This window comes from Embiotoca jacksoni, unplaced genomic scaffold (genome assembly GCF_022577435.1).
Source record: "Embiotoca jacksoni isolate LCO1_2020_lvr unplaced genomic scaffold, fEmbJac1.0.p SCAF_113, whole genome shotgun sequence".
Lineage (NCBI taxonomy): Eukaryota > Metazoa > Chordata > Actinopteri > Embiotocidae > Embiotoca > Embiotoca jacksoni.
In genome coordinates this window covers 255,274-280,765 of record NW_027185245.1, presented here as the reverse complement: position 1 = coordinate 280,765, position 25,492 = coordinate 255,274, and the positions used below count along the sequence as shown (strand labels likewise).

Here is a 25,492-nt window from a genome sequence, read left to right as displayed (position 1 = left end):
AGATTTCACGCATTTATTAATCACTCTTACAAAAAAAAAAAAAAAAAACATTATTTAAGAATTGCTACTGCTCACATGAGAGTAATTCTGTAGTACAAAGAACAGATTGTGAGGTTGGGTGGAGATATTGACAAATACTCACCAACTCCTTTCATTGCTACAGGGAACATAAACACTGAATTTAATGGAGCAAAGGATGACTTTAAGGCAAAGCGAGCTTATTTGTATAACACACAACAAGGCAATTCAAAGTGCTTCGCATAAAACCGTTAAAAGCATCAAAACATAAGCCAAAAGAAATCTGCATCCTGCTCCTCTGTTTGCAGAATGAAAATCCTCCTCTTTATTGTTTCCACAGTGCATAGATGTCCACTTTCCCGGAATAAACCAGCGCACAACTAAGAGCGCGACATGTAAAACTACTTTTCCTTGTCGTTTTAAGGCGGTTTGGCGTCCAGTCTCAAGGTGCATCGCGGCCTCCTACGACATACAAACATTTAGCGCCAAACCAGGTCAAAAACCAACTTTAACCTTCCGGGGTCAAACCACCTGACAGCCGTGAGCTTCCTACCTTTATACCTGGGCAACACATTAGTACAGCTACACCCAACGAAAAAAATAGTGAATAACAATTCAATTCTGCTTATTTCAGCAACGCATAGGCTCCTGCAGGTAAATCGGAGCTGTGCCCTTTCACTGGAAAATAGATTATTACAACAGATTACAGGCCTATATGACTATTATAAATGTTACGAACTCTATAACAAGATATACAAGATCTGGAATCGTAGTCTTTTAAAGTACTTAAAAGACTCTACAAAAAAACAAAAAAATCTGTCCATCTGCAGTATACAAATTATAGTTGTGGAAATAAGATAACTTCGGCAGATAAAAGTCCAGTCAGTTTATTAATAAAACAACATACTTTGACCAAAGAGCTGCACAACTTCAGACAGAATTAAAACACACTCGACAGATTTAAAACAAGTTAGACCATCAAAAACACAAAATAAAAGTTTACTAAAGACACACACACACACACAAAAAACCGATTTAAAACCAAAACAACAAACAAAGGTAGCCTGTATGAGTAGTCATTAATACTGTAAAAAAAAATAAAAAAATAAAAAATGAAATATTAAAAAAAGAAAACAATTCTGCCCGGAGACGAGGCTGTGAAGAGTGAAGAAGGCTTTGTTGGTGTCTTCATTATCCTGATGATAAAATGATTCAGTTCAGCGAAGAAAGAAACTGGTGAGCAGAATCCGTCATCAACGAGCAGCGGACACAAGGTGGCAGCAGATCTCCGCGCAACAGCGTGGAGTTGGGTAACCAACTGATCTCCAATCAGTCAGGGAGTCAGAGACCCTACGGCTGATGCGATCCAGACTGACCCCGGATCAGTATTCACGGAGTCATTGTTGCTGCTTTGTTGGTTACAATTTTTTTTTATTTTTTTATTATAGGCTCCAACGTGCTTAAAACAGCTTTCTGGAGACACGTAGTCAGTGTAGCCTAATTTGTTATATATATATATTTTTTTTTTCACATTTCCGCATTTACTATTAGTAGGCAGTTGTTTACTTTAAGATAGGCTAATTAGAGAAAGTAAAAACTTTGATGTGATTTTTTTTTTTTTTTTTTTTTTTTTTTTTAAAGCGTTTAGCCATTTCATGTAGAAGCCTATGGCCATGACGGACCAATAGCTAAGTCTGAGAGGGTTTTTTTTTTTTCTTTTCTTTTCTTTTTTTTTGGTGCCAAGGTATCACATGTCACCCCCGGGCCATGCTTCTTACAGTCGGGAAGTAAAGGCACTTCCTTCTTCCTACCACACTGGTTGTTCTTGAGAGCAGTCGGTCTCACAGACGCGTCTTGACGCCGGGGACCAAATGTGGACCCGGGGGCCGGTCGGGGTTTTGTTCCCTCTGACTTCTCTGCTCGTCTGAGGCGTCTGACAAGCCGCGGCGGATGACAACGGGTTCGGTCAGGAGTAGCGTTTCAGCTGTAGTGATATAAAAGTGGTCGGAGTGTGCAGCCCTCTTTCTGCCACAATGGCTGCGACGTAGCGCAACTTTTCTTTGGATCGGTGGTGCCGTTATAACTTTTCCAGACTTGTTGGAGACGCCGAGAGAGACGCGCAGACATGAAGAAGCAGTTCAATCGCATGAAGCAGCTCGCCAACCAGACTGTTGGAAGGTGGGTGTTTTAGTTTGACAACAGCACTGTTGCGAGCTGATATTACAGAACAGGCCAACCGTATGTTGTTTCTATTTAGTGTCATCTGTCTTCTTGTTGTGGGCGGTGTCGGAAGGGCTGGGCCACGGTTTTCTCTTTTAAAAAAAAAAAAATAAATAAAAAAAATACCTGGACAGTTGATTAAGTTTTTCGGAAAGTAAATCATCAGTTTGCAGTAAAATAACGTCAACACGACACTAAACTTCCCCATATGTCACAAGGACTTTCATCTACATGATTTTTTTTTTTTTTTTTTTTTCCCTTAACACTGCAGGGAGTTGAATGATGTTCCAGATGTGTTTTAACTGAGTATTTTCTCTCATTATGAAAAATAACTTTTAAACTCTCCTATTATCTCAAGACTTAGAAGTGTCTGTGCGAGCAGTAACTGTCATTAGATTTAAGTCTTCAGCTAAAGCTTTTTTTTTTTTTTTTTCTAAATTATAATTGAATCATCTGTCAACTAGTTTTTAGCTGAATTGATTGTTTACTCTTGAACATATATGTATTGATACACAACTGAGAAAAGCAGGAAGTCGTAGCATTTATTATTCCAATTATTTGAGACAAACTATTTATTTACTGTCACAGTAGTTAATTGGTTAATTGCATTAGCTTCTATTATAGGAATTTAATTTACTCGGTGCCTGTAGACAGCAATCATGAGCCCACCGCTCTCTCCCCCCAGCTCCTCTTTAATAACATGGGCCCCACCTTTGACTACACACGACCAAGATGGTGTTTCTCCAGTTGTAGACGTGTGCACAAACGCATGTTTCCTGATGTATGATGATACAGGCAATAATCCGTAAACCATCCTGTCCCGTAGTCTCGGTCCCAGCAGACCTCTCCAGCCTCATCCTTTCATCAGCAGTCACACAACGTCTCCAGTTGTTACTGTATTAATGAATCAATCAATCCACAGATATGGGGGGGGGCTGATAATGTTCCTTTAAAAGGACTTGTGGGCACTGGCCTTGGATTCCTCACATACATTGCTCCACATGTTGTGTAAGAGCTGTAAAACTCAACAGAGCTGAATGACAGCTGACTTACTGATTGGCAAAGTTTGTTGGCTCACACACGGCCTCTCTGGATTACTTTTGTTTCACTGCTTGCCTAAAAGAAAATGGGAGTTAGAAAATAAATGGATGAGATTAGTGTGTTTTGATAAAAGATTTGATAAAGCTGTCCAGTTAGGGATCGTAAGAAACAACCTCTAAGGTCGAATCACGGTCAGATTCAATGTTTGTTCCAGTCATTTGAATTAAATATAGCTTTGATTACATGTAATTAACCATAATTATAACGGTGCAGATGAGACCTTCTAACTTTATGATTGATATTTTACGTAAACATAAGTTCACACGGGTCTATTTTCCACCACGTCCAAGGCTTTCTGTTATGTGTGTCATTGTCTCATGAACTTTCAAATCAATGATTAATATGTTGCCAACAAATACACTACACAGACTTATCACCTGATTTGTGACAGAGACAATCTGGTTCACACAGCATGTGAATCTGTGTTTCACCCAGTTTGTGATGATTTGTGGTTTTCTGTTTGGCACAGGAAGGGCCAGGCACACAGGGTTTTTTTGTGGACTAAGCATTTCCATGGTTGTTGACTGGGGACAAACACAGCAGAGGGCCGGGGGACGTCACACAGCCACAGAGGGGTGGTTTTTATAACAAAGAGGAAGCCAATTCGATTTGCATGAGATTAATAAGAGGAAGCAGTTGGTTTTACATGTGACAATGTGATAAAAGAAATCAAGGGAGCAATGTCAGTCAATCTGTGGCGCACTCTGGAGGATAAACGTACACATTTGACCAAAACTTAGACAGTGGGGCGTCCGATAATACATGAATTTGAACAGATTTTTTATATTTTTGGATTGCGTGTCATTGATCGGTTTTCATACAGGCTTAATAGTTAAAAGTCTGTGCACTGCACACACTCGATTTGTGCATGTTGTACTTTTTCTTCTTCTGCTTTCTGTGAAGTTTTCTTCCAGAGTCTGGGCTCCAGCATTGTGGGAGTCTATTCTTGGAACAATAGCTGCCGGCCAGAGTCGAGCTGTACTCCAGTCAAATCAATGCTAATTCAGTATTGATAAGAACCTAAAGATTGCTCATGTGGCTTTTTCCTTCAGAGACAAAGTGAGCCAATAAAGCCTAATGTGTAACGTGATCATGCAGCTCAGTGTGCAGGTATTCATGTCTGCAGATCGTATATCTAAAACAAATGGCTTATTTGCTCTATTTCTACATGACACTGATTTATTTGTATGCATTTTTGTATTTTCTGTTTTAAGTTCATTTTAATCTGCTAAGGGAAGAAAATCCTTTGGTGTGCAGGACATGATGCTAAAGAAATCGTAGAAATCAAGAAGCCACGGTACACAGTCGGCTCAGGAGAGCTTTTATTGTTTATGAATTTTTGGTACCAATGCTGAAACAGTACCTGGGTTTTTGGTAACAATATCTTAACAAAAATTTTTTTAAGCACATTTCTATGAGAAGCAAAACCAGAACTTAGACAAAACAAAAAAGCAGAGCAGTCTAAACACACAAGGCTTTGATAAAGTAGCCTAAAATTAGCAAAATTTCATGTGAAATCTGAAACGCCAGTGTGTGTGATCAAAGAATAAGTGCACAAGACCACGAATCCAACCCGACTTTGATGTTGACTAAGTGCTGGCATCTCTGCAGAAAATTCAATTTCAACAGATCTCATAAAAGACATCTCAAAAATGTCGTGTTTTTTTCTGACCAACGATAAAAAATATAGACATTTTCAATTTGAAAAACTACAGAAAACTAAAAAAATACTTTCATTTAAGAAACTTGCACCAGTACATTTGTGATATAAAATAAAAAAAAAAAAAAAAAAAATATTTGCACGATTAAATGATCATCAGAGTAGTCGCTGCTTACTTTGGAGTTTATTGAAAAATTGTTTCAGCTCTTTAAGCGTTTGATTCGTGACCCTTTATTATAGTTGGTGCAACAGACATTGAGTTTTTGGTTAATACCAAAAAAAGTGTCATCAAAATTAAGCTTTGATGCCCAGGCCTGATACTGATAACGTCACTACAGTAAGTTTGACCTGTACTTATACTGAGTGTCCAAAAGCAGAGTTATTGATCAGCTCCTACTGAAAACTGTTTTTAAAATCATAAAAAAAAAACCACCAAAAAACAAGACTCCCATGACTTATCATTGATTTTCAGCTTTTGCAGAGATTTCAAAACATCTGCTGGCAACTCAAATATCTGACCTGCTGAATTAAAATCTGCGCTCATGGTCCGAGCCGGAGACGGCAGATGTCAGCCTGAGGCGTTTTCATCATTTCATTTATCAGTGAGGATATTTCAGGCATGAGTGAGTTAAGCCTGCGCTGCATGTGGAGGGTGTAACATGAAGATCTTATTTTGGAGTCTTACAACAGCATTAGGTAACAACTCCTGCGTGGGAGAGGGCTAATTGATCCCTGCGAGATTCAGATCTATAGTGTGGGCCTCGGGGATTTGTGTGCGGAGACATAATGCGCGTGTGCGTCGGTGGGTTTGTTAGATATTGATAGGGTGCGTGATGACCTCCGTTTGTTGATCTCGCAAGATTCAAAACCCAAGAACCGCCGAGCTGCGACTGCCCTCTTTTCCAGAGGGAGCCCGAGGTCGCATAAAGAAGCGAATGTGTGTAATGGTTCGGACGTTTTGGAGGTCATTTTGTTAGCGTTTCCTAAGGGTTTTGGAGTGATGTCACCGTGATATTTTCCGCAGACTCTGCTACAATGTGCAGTGTGTTTGGTGTGTTTTAGGCATCAACAAGCCACTTGGCAACTCCCACCCTGCTCTACACAAACACGCACACCTTCCTCTGTTGCCATAACAAAGAAGGTTCAGATGACACAACAGGAAGTGTGTTTTTTTGTACAGGGTGGAGGAATCCCAACAGGTTCAACATGGCATTTCTGTAAACATGTTGAATGTGTTGGCACAAATAGTGGCCAGTAATTCACAATATATTCTCATATTCTTCCCGATACATGCGTCATATTGTTTTATTGTGGATTTGAGCATCTTTTGGACTGTGTAATTTGCTACAGGTTCACACAGTGTAAGCTGCAGAGAGGTTGAGCTGGTCTGCTTTAGTCTGCGCAAAACCTGTTTTTGTACAGCAATTTGGGTCACGGACGGCAATCAATAATAGTACAAAAAAAAAAAAATATGGCAATAAATGCCGTACATACACCCATATACATAAATATAAGTGCACAGGTTAACAGCAACATGACTGTTGCCATTGTCACATATGTCCTTTTGTGTTTCTCCCCGCAGAGCTGAGAAAACCGAGGTGCTGAGCGATGACCTCCTACAGGTAAATATCACTTTCTCCTTTCATTTAAGGTCCATGCACATCAATCGTCAGACGTTGATCGTATCCGGTGTCACGGTGTTGACAGTATTCTGGGATGACACTGAATGGTCATGCCATTTCTGGGTTGTAAAGAAACATTTTAGCTCAACATTTGGTTAAAAAACACACACAACAGTATGTGTTGTTGAAGGAATACTAAATCTCGGTTATTCTTAAAAACGGACCCGTGAGTTTTGTTGTCAGATTGTCGGTGTTCTTTTTCCAGTCCTTGCATTTCGACTGCCGAGTGCTTAAAAAGCTTTTCTTCTGTTAACCGTCTTTGCATTCACAAATCTCACTTCACTTTGTGACATAAAACTGAAAGCAACTTTCAGCACATTTATTTTGTACGTGTGGGTTTGTCGTGAACTAATGTGTTGGTGAAATGGGACATTTAATAGGGTCAGACTTTTGCTTTTTACAGACGGTTTGTAGAGCTTAGTATTTATACTTTACATCGATCAACAGTCAGTTCGCTGGCAGTCAATTTTGATAATCATTTCAAGTAACATGCTTAATATTTCTGGGCCCCAAATTCTCAAACATAATGATTTGAAGATTTTCTTTGTCTATGTGGTCGTCAGCTGAATGTATTTGGAAAGGGGCAACGAGAAAAGACTGTTTACACCAATTTTTTCCACCAAAGTAGAAAAAGTAAGAACATTTTAATGTCACACTGCGATTTTGTATGAAATTAACCATGTATTGTTGCCGCTAATACGTTGCCTGCAAGAGAGTTTATAAAATGTTTATTGGTTCGTGTTAGTGATATAGTGTCTGTGACACATGAAGGGTGTTATGTCCTGTTCTCTGCCCCAACACCATCTTATTTTAAACTGATGTGTGTGCATGTTAAACCAGCTCGTTTAGATCTCTTTTTCTGGAAGAGTAAAATGCGGAAGTTATCAGAGGACTTCGAAGTTCCCCTCGAATGCTCTGTTAAAGCCATCATGCTGGAGCAGCTTGTTGATGCCAAGTCTCTCTGCAGCTCTGCTGGAGTACAACTGCTGGGCATTAAAACACCACTGGGTAGTTTTTCATTCAGTAATGCCTCACCAGCTCAAGTGTCTCCTGGTTTTCTACTCAAGGCAAACTCTGGCAATGTTCTGTTATCTGGAAATCACACTGCACGTGTGTGTGTGTGTGTGTGTGTGTGTGTGTGTGTGTGTGTGTGTGTGAGTGTGAGTGTGAGTGTTGGGGGATGGGAACACCCTTGCTGGTAAAACTGTGAGATCACTTAGGAATAGAATGTGGAGGATAAATATGACAGAAACTGAGAGAGACAGAGCATGTTTCAGAGAAGAAAGGAGCTTTTGTGGGAGGAAGGTGAAGGAAGGAAGGGAAAAGCTTTCAACAATCCTCATTCAGTCGTGGAAGTCAAAGTTTTATGGCGTGCAGTGGTGAACTATGAACCTTGTGTGCTTTACACACATGCAACACAAACACTTAGTGCAGAGGAAAATCAATATTCCTTATTGAATATGAATAAATACACAGACGCTTGTTTTGCTGCATCTAACTCAAACAGCTTTTCTCTTGAACAGTACTAATAGTTCAATTTCGACCATTGTCCATGAAGCACAGAGCGCACACTGACCCAACCCTTCCACTGAATGCGTTTTCTCGTCTTTGGTCACGAATGACCCGAGCTTTGTGCTGCGTTGGACATTCCTGAAGCTCCGGCTCTCGGTGAGGAATGTGATTGTCAGGATGTCTTTTGGCCCTTCAGCTTCAGGTTGCCTGTCAGAATCTGTGACAAAAAGACGTCGGTCAGGATGTATGGCGCGTGCATAGTTTTAAAGATCTGCTGCCTGATTACAGTCATCTCTGTGCAATGTTCAGCTTCCAGTTTCCTGATTCACAGACCAGTGAATCCGTATCAGCGTTGTAATTTAATCACGCTGCCTGGAGATGTTTTTTTTTTCCCCCCTCTTTTTTTTTTAAAAAACATGAGCAGAGAAAGAATGATTTTTCCTATCCCCCTCTCCACAAGCTGCTACAGCCCCCTTCTATGAACAGTCCAACTTGAAATTTGACTCGATGATTTCTGTGGTGCTGTAGTAGTCTTTTCCATTTTTCCATAGTCTTTTGCATTGGGTAAGGCATTTATCTTGTTTGGACACGTCCCGCCTCGGTGGGAGAGTTGAGGAGACTGTCAGACTGGATTACATTTTTCTGCCTGGTGGGTCTAACACTGGCGAGAGTCAGACTGGAACTAGTCCCATATCTCAGTACTCGAATACAAGTGAGGATAAGATGGACCGTTATTGTGGGAGACACTGGACTATGTATGTCATGCTGTATGTTAAGCAGGTGTCTGAGCCAAACAAAACTTGTTGAGTGTGAGTTGGGATTGACACCTCTCTCATGTCTGTACACCAGCAAGAGTTAGCAGATAGTTATCTTAGCATAAATTTGAAAAGGGGGAAATGACTTTAATTCTGTCTATCCACCATCCTCTCTAAAGTTAAACTTTATACCTTGTTTGTTTAAGTGTAAGAATTTTTTTTTTTTTTTTTTTTTTTTTTTTTTTTTTTAACGACAGGTTATGACAACTTTTAGTTTTATTGATTTGGGATTGAGGTGCGTATGTGCAAATGGTGTTGCCAAGTATCACTCGCATATCTGAATTGGTTGCTCCACCAAAACAATTTTATTGAATTGTTTTGACCTTTATTGCTGATGAAAGCTGTGTGCTATATGAGAGGAAAAATAACAAGGATTTTCTATCACTTCTGACTTTCTCACTGAGTGATAATTGTACATGTAAATAAAGCCTAAAATGCAGCACAGCCATTGTCTGTAAATTATGTGTTTGGGGATTTTTCTCAGACCACATTGTGATGATAAAATCCGAATTTTTAGCAGTGCAGAGCAGCAGCTTAGAAGTGACCGCTGGAATAGATGAGCTTTGTTTCAGTCATTTTTTTTTCATACTCGTGTTGTCGTCTCGCAACAGAAACTGAAAATATGTAAATAAGCACAGCTTAGCTGTATTAAAAATAAATTGTATGTGAGCACAGTGCGATGTAAAGGCCTGACTTCATTTATCACAACAGAGAAAATGTGACTAGATGACACATTAGAGTTGGAGGGCAGAGTCTGTCACCTTCAGACAGATGTAGTTGTTTACTCCTGTCTCCAGTCTCTCTGCTCAGCGAAGCCGAGAGGTAGCAATCTTTTCACCCTCGCAGAAAATGTGAAACTAGTCCTTTAAACAAACATGACTCTTTGGACTACATTTGGATCGTGTTTCTGCTCTGTCATCAGCTAGTCAGGCAGTTAACCGTCCTGCCAACAAGGTCAGCCAGCTAGTCATCTGCCAGTGAGCCAGCCGTCAGTTAACCAGCGACTCAGTCAGCTGAAGCAGCTCCAAGCCAAAAAAACAAAACTGTATCCACCCGCCCGGTTCCTCTGTGACTCACTAAATGTTCCATATTTTTTTCTGCGCCAGGTCAGGTTGCTCTGCTCACTGTTTTCATTGCTTTCTGCAAAAAAAAAAATGCTGGCAATAACTGGCCTGTAAACCTTTGGACAGCTTTGTAACGGGAGGGTGGAAGGGATCGTCTCTGTTCTGCTAATGGTCAAAGTGTGTGTGGGCTTGTGTGTGCGCAAGACTCTGTTTCCTTAATTGAGCTTCTCTCAGAGGAAATTATCTCTTGTGAGCACAGTAAATCCTGCAGACTAACTGAAGGCTGAAGATCATTGGACTTATGTTATTAGTTATTATGTTATGTTTGATACACAGACATACAAATCAGATTTTCAGAATAACAATTAGCTGGCAATCTTTGAAAAACCCTGAGACTTGTTTGACTGCACTTCCTGCTTTTCTGAAGGTGTTTCCTCTCGAAGCATTTGGAAAATATCCCAATAGTGTGAAGTCAAAACAGACTCACGTCCTTGCTCTTTTTGTGAAAATATAAAAAAAAAAATAAAAAAAAAAAAATGAAATGAAGGTAAGAAACATCCTCATATAATAATAAGTAATTTCCTGCTGCCATCTTTGTTTGAAATAGGAAAAAGTGTTAATCATCTGTTCAACCCTGTGAATTGAATGTGTTGGGAGGCACAAACTCTGTTAAATGTACATCAATCACATAAAGACAAGCACAGAAATGAAAGGCTATTTAAACTTTGAATTATTTTAGATGTGGATTATGCAAAAGAATCTGTGATTCAGTACATGATGATTTGTGTATTTAGCGTGTGTCCTTTTGGTGTACTCTCACAAAAAAACAAAAAACAAAACCTTTTTATCGACCCAGACAATGTTATTACCGAGCGTCCACCGTGCCGCCCACGCTGCAGTCGCTCGGGCTTCTTTCTTCCCGTCTTGGCATCAAGTGTTGGAAGTCTGGTTTCAATCGAGCCGTCACCAGATAGAGTTAGGCTTCCATGCATTAATCAGAGCGGCGGATCAGCTGAATGGCGAACAAATCAATTGGATCCATGCGAGGAAGCCAAGTCCAGCTGTGGTCTGGCATGGCACAACCGCTGCAGGAAAGAGGGAGGAGGAAAACTGTCTGAGAGGGAATCTGACGGCGTAAAGGGAGCAGTGAATTAGTGAGGATAAAAGTAAAGGAAGAAAGATGGGATCAGACGACAAATAAAAGGCCCTCAGATGTAGTTGTGCAGCTGGATGTTTACACTGAAACAGGAAGAGGAAGTCAATACTTACGACAGGCAGCTACATGTGTTCAAAATCAGCACATCACAACTTGTAAAGACAGAACGTAAGTGATTTAAATTCATGGTGTTTATAAATATCTCATTCAAATACCTTCATTTTTTGAAAACTAATACACACTTTTCCTTTTTTCTACATTTTCTACATTTTGACCATATTAGTGATGTTGTACGCAAATTAAATATACATATTTTACTTTACATTACTGCTGACCATTTTCCAAAGCGTAATCATTAGACCTTGTAAACCCACTGCCTTCACTTCATTTTAATATCTATGGAAGGAGGATTGAAACTGGAGATGTTAATGTGACATGGTCATGAAATTATGAGCAGGGATTGGAAACTCTTGGTCGTGGTGCGTTCAAGGAAAAGCTGACATTTGGGAGCACAAAATTAGATACCAAATGACAAGATTTTCCATTCAAAAAACTGCAAAATTCAATTTTAACTTTTAGCGTTTTTCATTACGGATCTGCTAACTGTGTCACTTATTGCTGCAGTGGTCATTTAATATATAGTACATCGTTTGTAAATGATCTGTTGTATTATCACAATAGTTTTACATGTATACACAATTGCCACAATTATCCTAAAGCCAAGTCATTATAATTTCCACACGTCATCAAAGGTTCAAAAATTCTAAAGTAAAATCTCTGGTGCTGGACTGCAGAGCTCAGTTATATCATATATTCTGTTTTTAGACCATGAGACCAACAGAGATTCTGTCATACTGTTAATATAACAAGAGATATAGATGGGAATCTATATCTCTTGTTATATTATGGCAAATCAATTAATATATTGCAATATGGAAGCTTTAAGTGATTTGATGGTTTTTGAATTTGTTTTGTACTGTCCAAAAACTCTGCACTTTTCTTATTTTATCCATGAACCTTTTCTAAACTGACTTTCCAGAAAGTGTAACTCATGTAAGTAAGTCAAGTAAAATTAATGACAAAATTGTAATTGTACAGGTTAAGCTATTTAAAGCATTGCTGAAATAGTAGATACTGATCTTGTTAAGCAGTTTAAGTATCGGTCACAAACAAATTCAGTTTATGTGTTCATGAAAATACACAACTTATTGTTTATACTTTAATTTGCATAAACTCCCGTACAGCAATCAGTTCCTGCTGTGAGGTACAGTCGATGTTATTCACATTTTAAATTTGGGGAAAAGTAAAGTGAACCTTTAGATCTAGACGCACTGTAAGCTTAGAAAACATGTGAAAACAGACTGAACACAAGGAAACATTTTCACCAATTTGACAACACGTGCAGCATTAAGAAAACAATGTTTGTTGTTGCCTTGGTGACTTGTGAAGTTACGAGTAGATTAGCCCACGTGGTTTTGGAAAATGACTTAAAAAAAGTAATTAGTTGTTTGTTTGATCACATGATTCAGATAATATTCCACATATCTGCAGGAAATCCTTCAGCCTTTCTGTCTTTAACTGTGTTTTCTGTATTTGGAGCCAGTTTCAGTGTATATTCTGCTCTGGAAAAACAGGCTGTGGTGCTGTGAAGTGTACTGCAAAGTGTGCAGTTAAGAGGTTATACATGCAAAACCACCAGTGAGGTGCTTATAATACCTGCTCATCAAGTATAATCAGTAGATCAGGCCTGCGTTCCGAACGGTTCATCCATCTTCCTTGATCGTGTCTCTTCATATCTCACGACCAAAAGCTTTCCCTGTTCTCAGTAAAGATCGTAATCCAGTCTGTGGTACTTATCACCACCGACTCCTTCCATCTGGCTGTTAGCACTACCTGTTGTACCGAGCTACACAAACAGCGCCTACATCCTCCATCACCTTTCAATAACAAGAGCAGAATGGAAATTTTGGAGATGCATGTGTGCTCGTGCAGCATCTGTGTTTTGATTTGTAGGCCTCACCTGCGTTGTTTCTGTTGAACGGGAAGATGTGTGTGTTGAGAGGATGAAACTGCTGTTACACTATTTCCTTTATCCCGGTTTATATCAGTCATCTGGACTCTTCCTACACCAGGCAGGTTTTGTTTGAACTGATGTTATAACAATGCACTTTTGTGTGTTATGTGCATACGCAGATCGAGAGGCGGATGGAGCTGGTACGTTTGGTGTCACACAACACGCACAAGAGGCTCGTGACATGTCTGCAGGGTCAGCTGGGCACAGACACAGAGAAGAGACATGTAAGAAGCACTGTATCACCCTCTGCTTTTACTCTCTCCTTCGTTCTTCCTCTCAGCAGCTGAACTTTGAACTGGCCAGTCATAACCCAATTTCATCATCATCTTAGCAACTTGTCACATTTTTGCTCTCTGTAGCGTATAACTCCTACACAAATGAAATAATGGTGAATCACTGTGACACAGCTGTGCGGTAAGTGCTAGCAAGGACCTGCTATCTTGTGCTGTGAACACGTAGCATCTTTTCTTATATAACACATAGATACGAGCGAGACTCAGGAGAAAAATATTCAGCTTTGGCCTCCTGCCAGCTTCACTATCCCTGAGCAGCAAATCCAGCCCACATGGCCAATAAAACTGACAAAACTCAGAGGGAATCACTGTCACATTACTTTGTCATACATTTCATTAATTTTCAACCTAAATCATCTGGACAGCGCATTGTTTGACACATGGAATAAATTGTTAAAGTTATATAAATAAGCCAGCAGCTCATGGTAGTTAAGGAAAATTTTGTCCGACTCCGTCTTAGATGTTGATCGTTGTGTTGTCTTTTAGCCTTTTTGTGAACCAAAGTTGAATCGGATCCAAATCAGAAAAAAACACCGTTTTTTTCAATAAGATTAATGTTTATTTTCTGGTATTCTTGCAGAAAAAGCTGCCTCTGACAGCTCTGTCCCAGACCATGCAGGAGGGAGGCGGTCAGCTCGGAGACGAAAGTCTGATTGGGTGAAAATTTATTACATACACGACTAATTTAAGCATCATTTAACATTTAGAATGAAATGGAATCACATTGATCCTAATAATTGAAGTTAAACATGGAATATGATTACAATCATGATAACAGGGGAACTCATTGTTTCGGTGTATATATGTCTATATTTGTTTCTTTCTTTCTTGGCTGTATATATATATCTATTTATGTTTTATATGTCTATTTTTGTCTGTCTGTTTTTGTTTTTGCACACTGAGAGAACAACTTACAACCGGAGTCAAATTCCTTGTGTGTATTAACATACTTGGCCAATAAAGCTGATTCTGATTCAGATTTTCATGTGTCTCTTTGTGTTATATTTACTAGAAAATGTTAGTAATTGTGAGAAAAGTAGTGATAACTGTCATATTTGCCATTATTCCTCTCTGTGTGTGTGCGTGCGTGCGTGTGTGCGAGCAGCAAGATGATGGATGTGTGTGGGGAGGCAGAAAGCAGGTTAGCCACTGAACTGATGCAGCATGAAATGCAGCTCGAGAGAGACATTCTGGATCCTCTCAACCAGGTGGCAGAGGTAAAAATCGAATTGCAATTTCTTTATTTAGGTTGTACATTTTGGTATTTGTTGTGTAGGACTTATCTATTTTAAATAGTTTGAGTGGGATTCATGGTTTTTTGTTCTTTATAATTCACATTGACAGAAATGTTCTTACAGGAAAGTTACTGTATGTGTACTCGTGCATTTTTAATGATCCTCACTGTTTCTCTCGCAGGTGGAGATTCCCAACATACTAAAACAGAGGAAGCAACTCGCCAAACTGGTCCTCGACTATGATTCAGCAAAGACAAGGTGCATTTGGATTTAAGTCTAAATACTTTTCTGCACTTTTAGGATTTTGAGAACAAGTGTGACTGTTACCATGGATCTCACACTTTGTGTGCTTACTGTAGACATACCTAAGTGTCTAAATAATTTCTCGGCCTGCAGGTGGTACCAGGCAACAAAGTCCAACAACATGGCCATGGCAGCTAAGGTCGATTCTCTCAAAGACGAGATGGACGAAGCGCTCAATAAAGTAGAAATATGCAAGGTAGATTTTGTTTTAAATCTCTCCGTCAGTGCAGAGTTTTTAGATTTACCACTCAAAACAGACTGTATAGTGGTATGACATAATGGTGCTATAACAATCCCAGTGGTTTATGTATGCTGTATATACAGAATTTAATGGAGGCATGTCTAAACTAATAGCTGTACATTCTGGTCAGGGCCTCTGTATAAGGTCGGGATCATATCTAATGAACAGGCTGAACAAAGGGAGCCCTGTAACAGGATTGGATCAGGACAAACATACCTATACACATTATTAGGACCATGTAATTAAAGGTCATTGCTTTGTCATCTGGAGTTCATCTGTGTCTTAATGAAGAGTTTATTGGTAAAGCCCAGCAGAGGGTTTAAGGTTGCCGTCAGGCTTGCCAAGTATGGAAAAATATGTTTTTTCATCTCACAGGACCAGCTCTCTGCGGACATGTATAACTTTGCTTCCAAAGAGGGAGACTACGCACGCTACTATGTCATGGTGAGAACACCTCGGTTTAGTGGTAATGGTTTGGAACTAAAATGGAAATGTGATGCAAATATGGTCCGATCTTCTATAACAGTCTTAATACCTGCTTCATATATGCCAGAGTTTTGTATACGTGATCTGTGTTTATGTTTGTGTGTTCATACTAGTTATTAGAGGCCCAGGCAGACTACCACAGGAGGTCTCTGGTTGCTCTGGAGGCAGCTATACCAACCATCCAAATACAGCAAGGTAAACAACAGAACATAAAAAAGACATTTATTAAATATGCAAACAATATAAAAACACAACCTGTGCATTTTTCCTTGTGGTACAGTTGTATTGTAAAACCCAGAAATGACTCTGAGCTGCTGTTATACTGGTCGACAGTGTAAATTATAATGCAGCTTTCTCAAAAGAAGCAGAACATTTCACACTGTGGATGTTTATTTACTGAAACCTAGAGCAGTGTGGAGGTACCAAAAAGCAATAGCCAGCAGTTTGTGGTTCTTTTTTGTGTGCATGCATGTGCTTAACAAAGAAAGTATCACAGTGACATCTGAGCAGAAGGATGTAAAGTGAAAGTCTGACAAAGACAGAAGAAAAGTAGTTCTTACAACGTTGATTTTCAAGCTGAACATTTTGAAATGTAGGAATATTTGCTGTTAGATACAGAACTAAAGAAGAATGGTTGACAGACATGACATAGAGATAAAAACTGAGAGGACAGGGATGATGCTCCTCTCACCTAGACTCCTGGATGGAGAAGCCGGCGTTCGGCACGGCGCTGGAGGAGCACCTGAAGAGGAGTAACCGTGAGATCGCTCTACCCTTGGAGGCCTGCGTCATGATGCTGCTGGAGACTGGCATGAGGGAGGAGGTATGGATGTACTGATAGAGAAGGAGATACATCGCTAAAGTAGGGCAAAGTTGAGGGTTAATTGAGCAGAATTTGGACATGAATTTGTAGTCATAAAACTTTCCCGCTCCTCTCTGTTTGAGCTGGAAGGAGATGTGGGTCATGTGGACTGCTCTCTACAAATGATGGCATGTACAATCTGGAAACAGCTGTGGCCAACTTGTGGTCAGCTAGTCTTGGGCCTGCGGGAATAAGAAGTGTGTGTGTGTGTGTGTGTGTGTGTGTGTGCGTGTGTGCGTGTGCAGGCAGGCATCTGTTAACCATTAGCATGTTCGCTGTTGCACTCTTTAAATTTAACAATCTGACTAGACTCTCCGTTGAGTCCGACCTAAGACATTTTCATGAACGGACACAAGGCTCTTTGTCTGTTTGGTGCTCATCCTGAAAGAAACACATCTCTGTTAGTAAGAAAGCAAAATCCTCTTATAACATTCTCAAACATTTAGTGGATGGTTTACTTTACTTCTCCTTTCCTGCTACTGACCCGGACTCACTTCTTTAGTTTGAGGATGCAAATCGGTCCCTTGTACTGATATGTACTCACTCTCTCCATATCTTCCTTTCAGGGTCTCTTCAGAATAGCAGCTGGAGCTTCCAAACTGAAGAAGCTAAAAGCAGCGCTGGACTGCTCCACCTCGCAGCTCGAGGAGTTCTACTCTGATCCCCACGCAGTCGCTGGTACAACCTCCTCTACAAATCCATTTAAAGTGATACCATCTGCTTCAGATCGTTTTCTCAGAGCATTTTGTTTTTTTTCTTCATACACAGGAGCCCTGAAGTCCTACCTCCGGGAACTTCCTGAACCTTTAATGACTTTTGGCCTGTACGACGAGTGGTTACAGGCCTGCAAGTAAGTCAGCACGTACACGTCTCTTAATATCCTGTAAAAAAAAAAAAAAAAGAACAAAAAAGAACATGGTTACCAACACAGAGCTAATAAACTTTAAACACACACCTGAAGTTGTCTGTTTTCTTGTAGTCATGTAACAGGCAAATGTATCTGTGTGTGTGTGTGTGTGTGTGTGTGTGTGTGTGTGTGTGTGTGTGTGTGGTTTCAGTGTGTCTGACCCTGACAAGAGGCTTCAGGCCTTATGGGTGACATGTGACCGTTTGCCAAAGACTCACAAAGCCAACCTCAGGTATGAGCATCTTCACCTCGGTTTTACTCTCCTGTATTCTATTCTGTACATGTTGTATATAAAGCTCTTAAGAGTTTATTTATGTTCCATTTCTCACTTTGATTAATACAATTAATACAGCGTTTAACAAATTGTTAAATAGATATAGATAAGGCATTTTGATGCCTTATGGAACATCTCATTAGAGCACTAACTTCCCCAAAAGTGGGGGTCATGACCCCACAAGCGTTTCCAAGATAAATATGAGGGGTCAAAGATAATTAAAGAGAAAGGGTGATTTGTTTTCTTTGTGAAATACTTTTAGTAACCTGCATCTAACGATCCTTCAAGTAAAGGTCACGCTGGTTAAAGCACCTGGAGGTCACGTCCACATCAAGCTCATTATTTTTGCTTGAAGGGGTCAGAGGCCTAAAGATTGAGAGCCACTGCCTAAACATTTTTGTTAACAAGTGTTAAACAACAACAACAGCATTTTTATGGAGGTTCTAAAGCAGTTTGAGTCTCTGTTGCAGGTATCTGGTGAAGTTCCTGTCTAAACTGGCTCAGGACAGTGACGTCAATAAAATGACTCCCAGCAACGTTGCCATAGTCCTGGGACCCAACCTGCTCTGGGCAAAAACTGAAGGGTGAGCATCTTTTACACTGTTCACCTCATCTTTATGTTTTTCTTGTAACCAGAACGAGCAGAGATGATTAAGCTAACCTTGTCTGCATTTCTTTGTTCGTACTCAGGACGCTGGCAGAGATGGCTGCAGCTACCTCTGTCCATGTCGTGGCCATCATTGAGCCCATTATCCAGCATGCTGATTGGTTCTTCCCTGAAGGTAAACATCTCTGCCTGTTGTATTTGTAACAACACTTCTTCTCTCCATCTTAACTAATTCAGTAGAACTGAAAAGAAAATGCATTATTGGTAATGTACTCTGCACGTTGTTTGGCATGCATATTTCTGATGATAACTGTCTAAACATAGACAGTGTGCTGTTGTATCAATGTCCATTGAATGCAGCTGTAACAGAAATATTTGGAGAACATTGATTTGGGATGTTTGGTCTTTGGTCTTGTCTAAAGAAAAAAGGTCCTTCTTCCTCTGCTCTCCTGATTGCTCTTTCTCTGACAACATATATAATACATAAGCTCAGGATCATCCTCTGTAGGTTGCCAGTGGGCATTTGGAGAAATGCTGGAAGTCAATGAAGGACGTAAAAGTCACAGAGACAGAGAAGAGACAGACCGTAGACCATATCAACAATTCAAACAGCTGCATTCCACTGCTTCCGGCTACATTTTGTTGCAGCTGCGACACGGCTGCTAAAGCTGATCGGAGCCACTTTAGACAATACTATTCCACCAGGAGCCCAACGATGCATTTCAGAAACAGCCCAGAGGCAGATCTCCACTCCACTGAAAATACGTGGCGAGTGTATTTCGTATTTAGTAGTATTTTTGATGGAGTCAAGCTGCACAGAGCAAATCAGCCTGGCACCCAAAAACACCCTGTGCAGACTCCCCATCGCGCATCTTGGTCTTTGGTCTTTTAAGTAGGAGAAGAAATGCGTTCTACTCTTACTAACAAGCGCTGTATGTGAAATATAAATATGAAATGATTATGAGAATGCATTTTTAATAAATAAAACACAGCCACCTGAATTAACTTTGTCTGAAGGGCTGCGTAACAACAAACTCGGCAATATCAACGATAAACTGAAAGAAAACCATTTAACTACATAGCGGACTAACCCACATTAGAAGCACAAAAATCTAAGAAAAGTGGCCAAATCGGCAAGTCAGTAAAATTCGACACTCGGATTCTGAAACGCTCCAATGAGGTCATGACGACGGGCAGGGTACGAAACAAAACGGCATCGCAGGAATGACACCATAGACCCGTGTCCAGAGAAATCCGAGGGCAAGAGTCGAGACCCACGCTGGCTGCTCTCGGGCTGTGCTCAGGCATGACGGTGCTTTGAGCACATTACCATTCAAGGACATTGTAGTCACAATGACAATGTTATCATGTTGACGTCTGCAAGTATAATGTTTATAGTGTGTGTGTGTGTGGGGGGGGGGGGGCAGTCAGCAGGGGATAGGCTCCAGCTTGTACAATTATAATCTTCACCATTTCTTATCTATCTGCTTCTCCTCCTTGCTCCAGAGGTGGACTTCAACGTTTCAGGCATGTTCGCTATGCCCACCCATCCAGCCACCCCAGACCCCGAACCTGGCCTGGACAGGAAACGCCCCGGCAGCCTGGGGCAGGACGGGGACAGTCACACCCCCCGTAAAGACAGGTACCTGTCTCGCCCCAACCTCAGCCTCAGCCTGCCCCTCACCCTCCCGTCCCGTCCCAAGACACTGAGCAGGCAGGAGTCACGGGGCCCAGCTGTGTCGGCCCTTTATGTAGTGGCCGACGAGTCCATCACAGTCACTGAAACGCCCACTGAAGATCTGCCCAGTCCAGACTTCAAAGCTGTGCCTTAGTCCCATGAATCCAGTTATTAATAAGTAAAAGAAGGGAATAATGTCTTGTGTTATTTGTGCACCACATTTGTTTTATGTCGAGGTAATTTCATCACAAGCTAATCAGTTATGTTTTCTTCAAGGATGGTACAGAACATGATGAAAAAGTCGTTTTCTTTCAGATATCTTTATGGAACACAAATCATTTTCAGCAATGTTGGGACACCATTTTGTCCAGTTTTATTTCTCTTGTGCTACTGTTGTGTACTCTTGTGTTATCTCCTTAATTTCCAATTAAAGCCTAGGTCTCACTCTAGGTTGCTGGTTTTATGTTTTGTGTGGGCTTCCTGTGTTGCATTTTGTCTGGATGGTGTGGCATCTGTTTCCTCTGTCCCTGCAGTGGCATTGCAGTTCAAAGTTGGTCTGTTCAAAAGGTCACTGTCACGTGGTCTGATGTCCTCTTTGGGTTCTTTCTGAACTGGTTTCGCTGAACTCAGGAAGTCGCGTCTCTTTCTGTCTCTCGCAACATTTCTCACTGCTCTCGCTGGTTTTATTTTTTGTCTCTCTCTCTGTCTCTTGCTCCTTCACTCTGTCTGATGGCGTGTGGTTTGCTCTCCTGAACTCTCTCCCCTCTCCCCCTTCCTAGCACTGTTAACAAACAGCCGGAGCCCATTCCACGCAGAGCCACCACTGTAAATAGAAAGCAGTCACAGCTAACCTCACCTACCTTCCAAACCCCATTGCCCCCTCTGGAAGCCGGGGGTCCTACCCAGCTTGAGCCGCAGCCCCAGGCTTGGTCCCTGGCTGCAGAGGCTGAGCTGCCTGGCCTGAGTGGTGCTGGTATTGGTGGTGTTGGTGGTCTGGGTGGTGGGGTCCAGGTAGCCACAGTGCAGCCTCAGGTTGTAACCCAGCTCGGCGCAGAGGAGAGCAGGTAAGGAGCGAGCTGAGGTAGCAACAATACTCCACCGTCTGCTCGCAGCCAATCAGCCAATCCGGAGCTCGCCCACCCTTTATGTTTGTCGTGTGTTTAATTTTTTTTTAATTTGAGTTTACGGTTCCCATACTGAAATTCATAAAACAGAAAATCATGGGAATAACAATGTCTATAATGTCTCGCTTTCGATTTGGCTTCATTAATACAGAACGTGATGCAGTGAAGATCATGTTATGCTTTGTTCCCTCTCCTCTGCTTGTGATGATTGACAAAATGTTCCTATTTTTAATGACATATTCTCCTTCCTCCCTGCCTGCTTGTCAGCGTGTTTGTCTGGGTGTTTGATTACTGTGTGGCATTATCTGAGTTTGCATGCAACACATTACAGAACACTTGTTCAGTCTCTTGATTTTGCATCCTCGTCCCTGTTCTTGTTGTTCTTCACGTGATAACCTTCATCAATGAATGGAAAGACGTGCAGTTTGTTTTGTATACTATGCATGGATTCTTTCACCGGTGTAGCACCTGGTCATTGAATGTAGAGAGCAGATGGCACGTAAATGGTTTAACATTTTGAACCTGTTGTATTTCTACAGCCCAGCCCGTGAGCTGATGTCCACCCCCCCGCCCCAGAGGAATGGTTCAGTCCATCTTACAGTAGGAACCCCACACACTCAGGGCGGATCTAGAGGACCGAGTCCCCACACGGTCCGCAGAGGTGAGAGAATGTACATTTCTATTGTGATTATTTAATAACGGTAATATTGTAAATTACACTGAGTAATTATGTTCTCTTCTGAAGGCACCAAGAAGCAGGCGCCAGCTCCGCCCAAACAGGCCAGCCCCTTCGCCTCGCAGCTCAGTAACACCCACATCCCCGGTTCCCCTCATCACCCACCCATCACACCCCGCCGTCACCCCAGCAAAGAGGGCCTCATCCATGCCCCGAGTCATCCCCCACCGCAGCCACCTCAACCCCACCAGGCCCAGGGGGAGTCAGAGCCCTCTCCCCCTAGGACCCCCACCCCTCCTGACACTCCGCCTCATGATGGATTGCACTCCAACCCGCTCTCTTCCTACCACTCTGGGTCTCTCCCCCGCCCCTCTAGGCCTGCTCCGAGGCCACGGCCCCGACCCAGCATGCCGCCGCCCCCACAACCTGCAGCAAATGACGACGGTAATGGCATCTGCAGCTCGGCCTCCAAGATCATAACAGGTAAACCGTCTGTCCCGTGTGCCTCGCAAACACTGTTTTTCTATATTTGTTTTGTAAAATGATAAATTTATATCGTAAATGCAGAAATCAAGAAAGCTTAGTCATATGTTAGTGTAATTATGCTGTAACAAAAACATTATTGGAAGAAGTTGTTCTATGTTTGTATGTGTGTGCAACACGTGTGCTGAATGATCACGGTTATCTAGTGGAAATTTTCATCAAGCTCCAAATAGAGCAGGTTCTTCAGTCGATACTGTCAGTGGTGGTGTAGTTAAATAAAAACTAGCCACACTGTAATTTAAAAAGGTACAGTCAAAGTCACACGTTCAAAACCCTACTTTAGTAAATATACAGAAGTGGTAAGAGCATCATGCACTTTTGAAATGAAAATATAGTATTAAATTATTACTGTATTATTGTTATTACAGATTCGTGGAATACTTAAAAGGTCCTTCATACATGAATTACCCTATAATTGTACATGTATTTTTTTTTTTTAATTAGATTTTGTATTATTAATCTGCAATTGCAATGTAACTGCAGCTGTTACATAAAAGTGCACAAAGTACAATATTATCATGGATGATTATAATGATGTCAATTTTAAAGTAGCAAAAAGTGGAAAACAAACTACAGAACTTGAGCAAATACACTCGGGACCACACACCTCTTAAATACAGCGGAGTACTTACTCTGGAGTATTAAGAGGCATAAAATTGAAATAGTCAAGTAGTGACATTCTACCACTGAAGATACTCAACAGTGAAAGAGTTTATCGTTTGTACAGGTGGGTTTTTGAAACCATTTTTATAAAAAGATTTTGCAATTCAAGATGTAATGAAGAACACGTCATCTTCCGTGATGTTTAGGCGTTGCATCGACTGAAATCACTCGCTGTCCGTCTTCTGATACTGTATGCACTTCAGTATTGAGCGATTTCAGTTTCCTCTCAGGGCGCTGCTATATTTAGCTCCTCGGCTTTTGGTTTCACTGCCTCATAGTCGCACTCTAAATGGAACTGTGGTGATCTGAAGCATGACAGGAAATGTGTAAATATTACAGATGTCTGAGCTGCCGGCCTGTCTGTAAGATGAGCTTTGAAAGGCAGGCAATGGTAAGGACCTGATTGGCTGATGTGCTGGGCTTGCTTTCGTGTCCGTTGCATGTTTGAGTCTGTGTGGGGAAACCAGACCTGCAGGCTTTTTTTTCTCCTTTTAGTGTAAGATCGCATACTGTATACTGAATAGTTATGTCTAATGGGATGTGTTTTTGCTGCACTTTAACGGCTTTCCAACAACACTCACATGTTCATGATTCCCCAGTGTTGAGGTTCAGTGGCTTTTGGTTGCTAACAGTTTTCTGTGATAACTAACCTGCCCCTAAAACAAACTTGTTATTCTGTATGTGCGTTCTCTTTTTCTTGCACCGATTTGTCTAGAAGTTCTGTTGCATTTAAAGATTAACACACCAAGGAAACTCTTTTAATAACTGCATCCGCCTCTAAAAAAAAAAAGTTACTTAACTGATATTATATATGCAGAATTGACCAGATTTAATTTCGAGAGCAATCCTTGGTGTCTTACTGAGTGTGGAAAGGTGGCACGTGTGTGTGCTGCCAAGTTTGAAACTGTGTGTATGCAGCTTAGCTTTGGTGTATTGACTTGTTTGCTGACTGGTCCCTCTAACTATCCTGTGCAGATGGAGGCCTGGTCCTGAAGGGGTTCGCAAGAGCTATCATCCCCGAGGTGATTACAGACCAACAAGGGGAGAGCTCTGCTGGTCACGAGCCTGCCACCACCCCAGACACAGAGCAGGCAGAGAGCACTGCTCTGTGAAGAGAGAGGGATCCTCCTACACGCAGCAGGTCCAAATTTGAATGTTTAGAATCAAATTTCAGACAGGTAACCCAAAGTGCACCAGTGCATTCCAGCTCTTGACGGCTCCACTCACATGATGCCAAAAACAAAAGGTGCCTTTTCACAGACTCAAACCAGAAACCTCATCTCACAGTGGTGGTCCAGACCACAGCTCTCCTGTCCAGCTGTCAACTTTCTATATTATTCCATAATATTTCACACTGAACTCTTTCCGCTCCACATACTGCTGGGTATTTTCAAATTGGACTGCAGAGGCAGTGCCTTGCTAGGCACAAAGCTAATTAAACATAGAACCTCAATAACATAGCAGCTCAACTCGAAGAGTGCTGGTTAAGCTGCAACGCTTTCTTGTGCCTTTTAAAAACAAATCTTGCTGTCAATACTAAAGATTCAATGATACGAATTCTTTTGGAGACAAAACTGTAAATCTGGTTTTAGCAACAGGTTTTTACCACATAGACTCTTTAATTAGTATTTTTTTTTCTGCAGCACAGTGTTGAGATATTTGAGTTTTAAGAAGCCAATGATTATCTATTTATCATGATGTTCTTTTTTTTTTTTTTCCCAATTTAACACTTTCAACTGGCTAAATGTGATGTCCAGCTTCGACGGGCTTTGTGTCACACTTCAACAGCATACCAAAGGGCCAAAGCAATTTTAGCTCAAATTTAGAGCTGTTCGGCTTATGTTGTGGTTGCTAATGACCAAATATTTTTGGCAAGAGTGCAATATAAAGTGCAGTCGTCTTCCAGTGGTGTCCCCAGCACGTAGGCTGCCCTCTTTGGTAATTTGGGCAGTTTTACTTCATTATATCTAGTAATCTAGTGAGTTGGAATTAAATGTTTTCCCTCCTGAATTTTATTTGATTTCCACTGACCTGATTGACAAAACTGAAAAATTAATTTGATGCTCAAAAAAGTGATTTTATCATTAAAAGAGATTTTTTTTTTTCTTACCAAAAAGATTATAGCTGTTGTAACTGATCTCAAACTCAAAGCAATGACCAAAACACAACCAAATAAAAATGTCTTTGTGTATAATTTCACAAGCTTTGCCTTGTAAGGGTATTTTTTTTTAATTATTATTTCTCAGCATTTATATGGTGTTTTTTCTGCACATAATGCATCATACAATGCATCATTAC

The 25,492-nt window shown here is 41.0% G+C and overlaps 1 protein-coding gene across 3 annotated transcripts; it reads left to right on the top strand.

Annotated features, from left to right (window-relative positions):
• Positions 1 to 1,814: 1,814 nt before the first annotated feature.
• On the top strand, positions 1,815 to 25,398 carry arhgap17b (Rho GTPase activating protein 17b). Of its 3 annotated transcripts, XM_069143740.1 has the most exons (21): positions 1,816 to 2,196; positions 6,582 to 6,621; positions 13,422 to 13,526; positions 14,176 to 14,252; positions 14,701 to 14,812; positions 15,012 to 15,088; positions 15,227 to 15,329; positions 15,750 to 15,818; positions 15,974 to 16,055; positions 16,556 to 16,683; positions 17,289 to 17,400; positions 17,491 to 17,572; positions 17,781 to 17,861; positions 18,374 to 18,487; positions 18,594 to 18,685; positions 20,017 to 20,152; positions 20,968 to 21,252; positions 21,852 to 21,973; positions 22,058 to 22,471; positions 23,534 to 23,585; positions 24,170 to 24,258. In XM_069143740.1, the coding sequence occupies exons 1-20, from the start codon at positions 2,144 to 2,146 to the stop codon at positions 23,539 to 23,541; spliced, it is 2,292 nt and encodes a 763-aa protein (XP_068999841.1). In that variant the 5' UTR covers positions 1,816 to 2,143; the 3' UTR covers positions 23,542 to 23,585; positions 24,170 to 24,258. The 3 variants fall into 3 exon arrangements, with proteins under 3 accessions (XP_068999840.1, XP_068999841.1, XP_068999842.1); XM_069143739.1 differs by lacking the exon at positions 23,534 to 23,585 and having other exon boundaries at positions 1,815 to 2,196; positions 24,170 to 25,398; XM_069143741.1 differs by lacking the exons at positions 20,968 to 21,252; positions 23,534 to 23,585 and having other exon boundaries at positions 1,818 to 2,196; positions 24,170 to 25,398.
• Positions 25,399 to 25,492: the final 94 nt, after the last annotated feature.

What these genes read in the sequence shown, in the direction of transcription:
- arhgap17b (XM_069143739.1), top strand. Translation starts at nt 2,144, where the DNA reads ATGAAGAAGCAGTTCAATCGCATGAAGCAGCTCGCCAACCAGACTGTT. An exon ending in AGACTGGCATGAGGGAGGAG is followed by an intron (nt 16,684 to 17,288) that starts GTATGGATGTAC and finishes TCTTCCTTTCAG; the next exon opens with GGTCTCTTCAGAATAGCAGC. An exon ending in CACACCCCCCGTAAAGACAG is followed by an intron (nt 20,153 to 20,967) that starts GTACCTGTCTCG and finishes CCCCCTTCCTAG; the next exon opens with CACTGTTAACAAACAGCCGG.